At 31.1% G+C, this 3,198-nt stretch overlaps 1 protein-coding gene across 3 annotated transcripts in view; it reads right to left on the reverse strand.

Annotated features, from left to right (window-relative positions):
• Positions 1 to 3,198, reverse strand: part of LOC106478039 (neuronal acetylcholine receptor subunit alpha-7-like) — a 128,061-nt gene that overhangs the window by 24,010 nt on the left and 100,853 nt on the right. For all 3 annotated transcript variants that reach the window (XM_022381556.1, XM_022381554.1, XM_022381555.1), the window contains exon 3: positions 1,238 to 1,282. In XM_022381556.1, coding sequence (XP_022237264.1) covers positions 1,238 to 1,282 — 45 coding nt within the window. The remainder of the gene's footprint in view (positions 1 to 1,237; positions 1,283 to 3,198) is intronic.

Here is a 3,198-nt window from a genome sequence, read left to right on the forward strand (position 1 = left end):
AGTCCCTAATTTAGCGGTGTAAGACTAGTGGAAAGGCAGCTAGTCATCACCACCCACCGCCAACTCTTGGGCTACTCTTTTACCAACGAATAGTGGGATTGACCGTCACATTATATAACGCCCCACGGCTGAAAGGGCGAACATGTTTGGTGTGACGGGGATTCGAACTCGCGATTCTCAGATTCCGAGTCGAGCGCCCTAACCACCTGGCCATGCTGGGCCTATGAAGCGTAAGCATTGTCTGATTCAAGCAAGTGAAAGAAACGTTTAATTTTGTTAGAACAAAGAAGTAAAAAAATTACTTGATAAAACAATTATCTATGCATTAGCGATTTATTTTCAACAACGGTGATTCGATCAAAGGAATTAAGGCGGAAAAAACATCAAAAAATTAACTATCTCGAAATTCTAGTCCTAGAGACATTTCAGCGGAACTTAATATTCAATAATTATATGTTAAAACTTATATGAGAAGCGTTTTCAAATCCAAAGAATACGAGTTTGATTTTCATTAAAGCTGACAAAACTAATCGAGGTTTTTAAGGAAGTCGTATACGTGATCTTTAGTTCCGTAATGATAACAGCAGTCTGAATGATGTCTTTAATACACGACGGAATCGGGTAAGTTGATTCTTGCTTCATTTACGATAAGCCTAGGTATGTCCGATTTCAACTGGTCATTATATAGGTTTCTCGCAGTGTAGTACAGTTCTGTTTTGTATAAGGTTTGCTAAAGGTTTCCGAAAAGAATAATTTCATAACATATCTAATTTAATTATAGATCCAACCAACCCATTTACTTTAACACTGATAAAATTTTAAATAGTGCAAAAATAGTTTTATGTTATATATAAAATATCTTAGGAAATATGCCGTGATTATATTTCTACTTTAACATAATCTTCGATTTATTTTTTTCAACATTCTTATACAAAAACTCAACAAGTATATATATATATATATGTGTGTGTGTGTGTGTGTGTGTGTAAAATGATAAATTCGGTTTTTAAGACGGATTATCATAATTATTTGAGCATGTTTTAATGCAGAGTGACTTATTTAGTTTTGGTTTATATTTACTTTTAGGAAACTGTTTATTAATCTGTTGCGTGAAAGTAACATTGTAGGGTAAGCTTTAGTTTGTTGTTTTTAGCCTTGTTTGATTTTTAAGTTTTTATTTCATTTTCAATTGGTTTTTAACCTCAGTTTAGAATTCTTAGTTTAGCTGATCACTTACCAACGATAACCAGAGATTTGTTACAATCTGTTCATTCTTTTCATCCTACAGAGAAGAGAGTAAAAGGTGAGAAAGAGAAATATGACAGTTACAGAATAACACTTCCAGCGATCTTAAAGTACCTTCCGTGAATAACTCTACCTTTTATTAAAATAACTTACCAAATTTAACCACAAGTTTGAGGTTACTATCTGATTCTTTTCGTCCTAAAAAAGAAATACAAGTTTATTCATTCAGTATTCAAAATCAGTAAATATGACGTAAGGATGAGTTGAAGTCAAATGACAGAAGAATAAAAGCACAACTGTAATAGAATTAAAAAACAAACAAAAATGATTAAATAAAACTTCACGTAAATGAAAGTTCTGAATATAACAATGTATGAACGAGTCATGATGCAACTGTTGCTGTTTTATTGAACTGGATTCAAGAAAAATTGTAAAGTATTTTGAAATCCTACGCTACTGGAAGAAATAAAATAAAATGTTAGTTGTCATTACTATCTTAGAAGTATACAGTGAAAAGAAAATGGTGAAAACAGCAATTACGTAAAAGCAAGTTACCATGGGATGTCAGACATTAATAAAACTTACTATTTAATTAAAAGTTATAAAGCATTTTAATGGAATATTAACATGATTTTTTTTTATCAATCAAGTTTAGATTACATTAAACATTTTGTGGTTGTTTTTAATTGCTAAAAACACAATTATAAAAATGCTTGCAGTCCGTATAATCCCCTATACAACCAAAGATGTTTTTGCAATATGATTATATTTTATTAAAAACAATCAAATGTCATAACTTGTTACAATAATATATTATGGTAATAACAACGGTATCTGAAATAGAACATGAGAAGAAAGTATGAGATGTGCTACAACACAATGTTCGGGAGTAATGCTATAAGGACACTCCTCCAAACTACCTACTGCTACTAATGTTACATTTTTAAGACTTAAGAACACTCCTCCAAGCTACCTACTGGTACTAATGTTATATTTTTAAGACTAAAGAACACTCTTCCAAACTATCTGCTACTATTAATGTAACATTTTTAAAAAGGAAGGATCCTCTTCCAAACTATTTGCTACTTCTAATGTTTTTCTTAAATGAAGGACACCCCTCCAAGCTACCTGCTACTACTAATGTCACGTTTTTTTTAAAACAGGAGGATCTTCTTCCAAACTATCTGCTACTAGTAATGGTTTATTTCTAAATGGAGAACACTCATCCAAACTATCTGCTACTACGAATTTTACACTTTTTAAAAAGAAGGACACTCCTCCAAAGTATCTGCTACTACTAATGTTACATTTTTTAAAAAGAAGGACACTCCTCCAAAGTATCTGCTACTACTAATGTTACATTTTTTAAAAAAGGAAAACTTCTCTTCCAAACTATATGCTGCTACTAATGTTACATATTTTTTTAAATGAAGGACACTCCTCCAAACTACCTGTTACTACTAATGTCACATTTTTAAAAATGTGGACACTACTCCAAACTATCTGGTACTAATATTACATTTTTATAAAATGAAAAATACTCCTCCAAAGTATCTGCTGCTAATAATGTTACACTTTTTAAAAAGAAAGGACACTTCTCTAAAGTATCTGCTACTACTAATGTTACATTTTTTTAAAAGAAAGGATCCTCTTCCAAACTATCTGCTGCTACTAATGTTACATTATTTTTTTAATGAAGGACACTCCTCCAAACTATCTGCTACTACTAATGTTACATTTTTTTAAAAGAAAGGATCCTCTTCTAAACTATCTGCTACTTCTAATGTTATTTTTAAATGAAGGACACTCCTCCAAACTACATGCTACAACTAATGTTACATTTTTAAAAATGAAGGACACTCCTCCAAACTATCTGTTACTACTAATGTTAATTTTTTAAAAAAGACATGACAATCCTCCAAAATATCTGATACTACCAATGTTAATTTTTTA

The sequence above is a fragment of the Limulus polyphemus genome, unplaced genomic scaffold (genome assembly GCF_000517525.1).
Source record: "Limulus polyphemus unplaced genomic scaffold, Limulus_polyphemus-2.1.2 Scaffold175, whole genome shotgun sequence".
Lineage (NCBI taxonomy): Eukaryota > Metazoa > Arthropoda > Merostomata > Xiphosura > Limulidae > Limulus > Limulus polyphemus.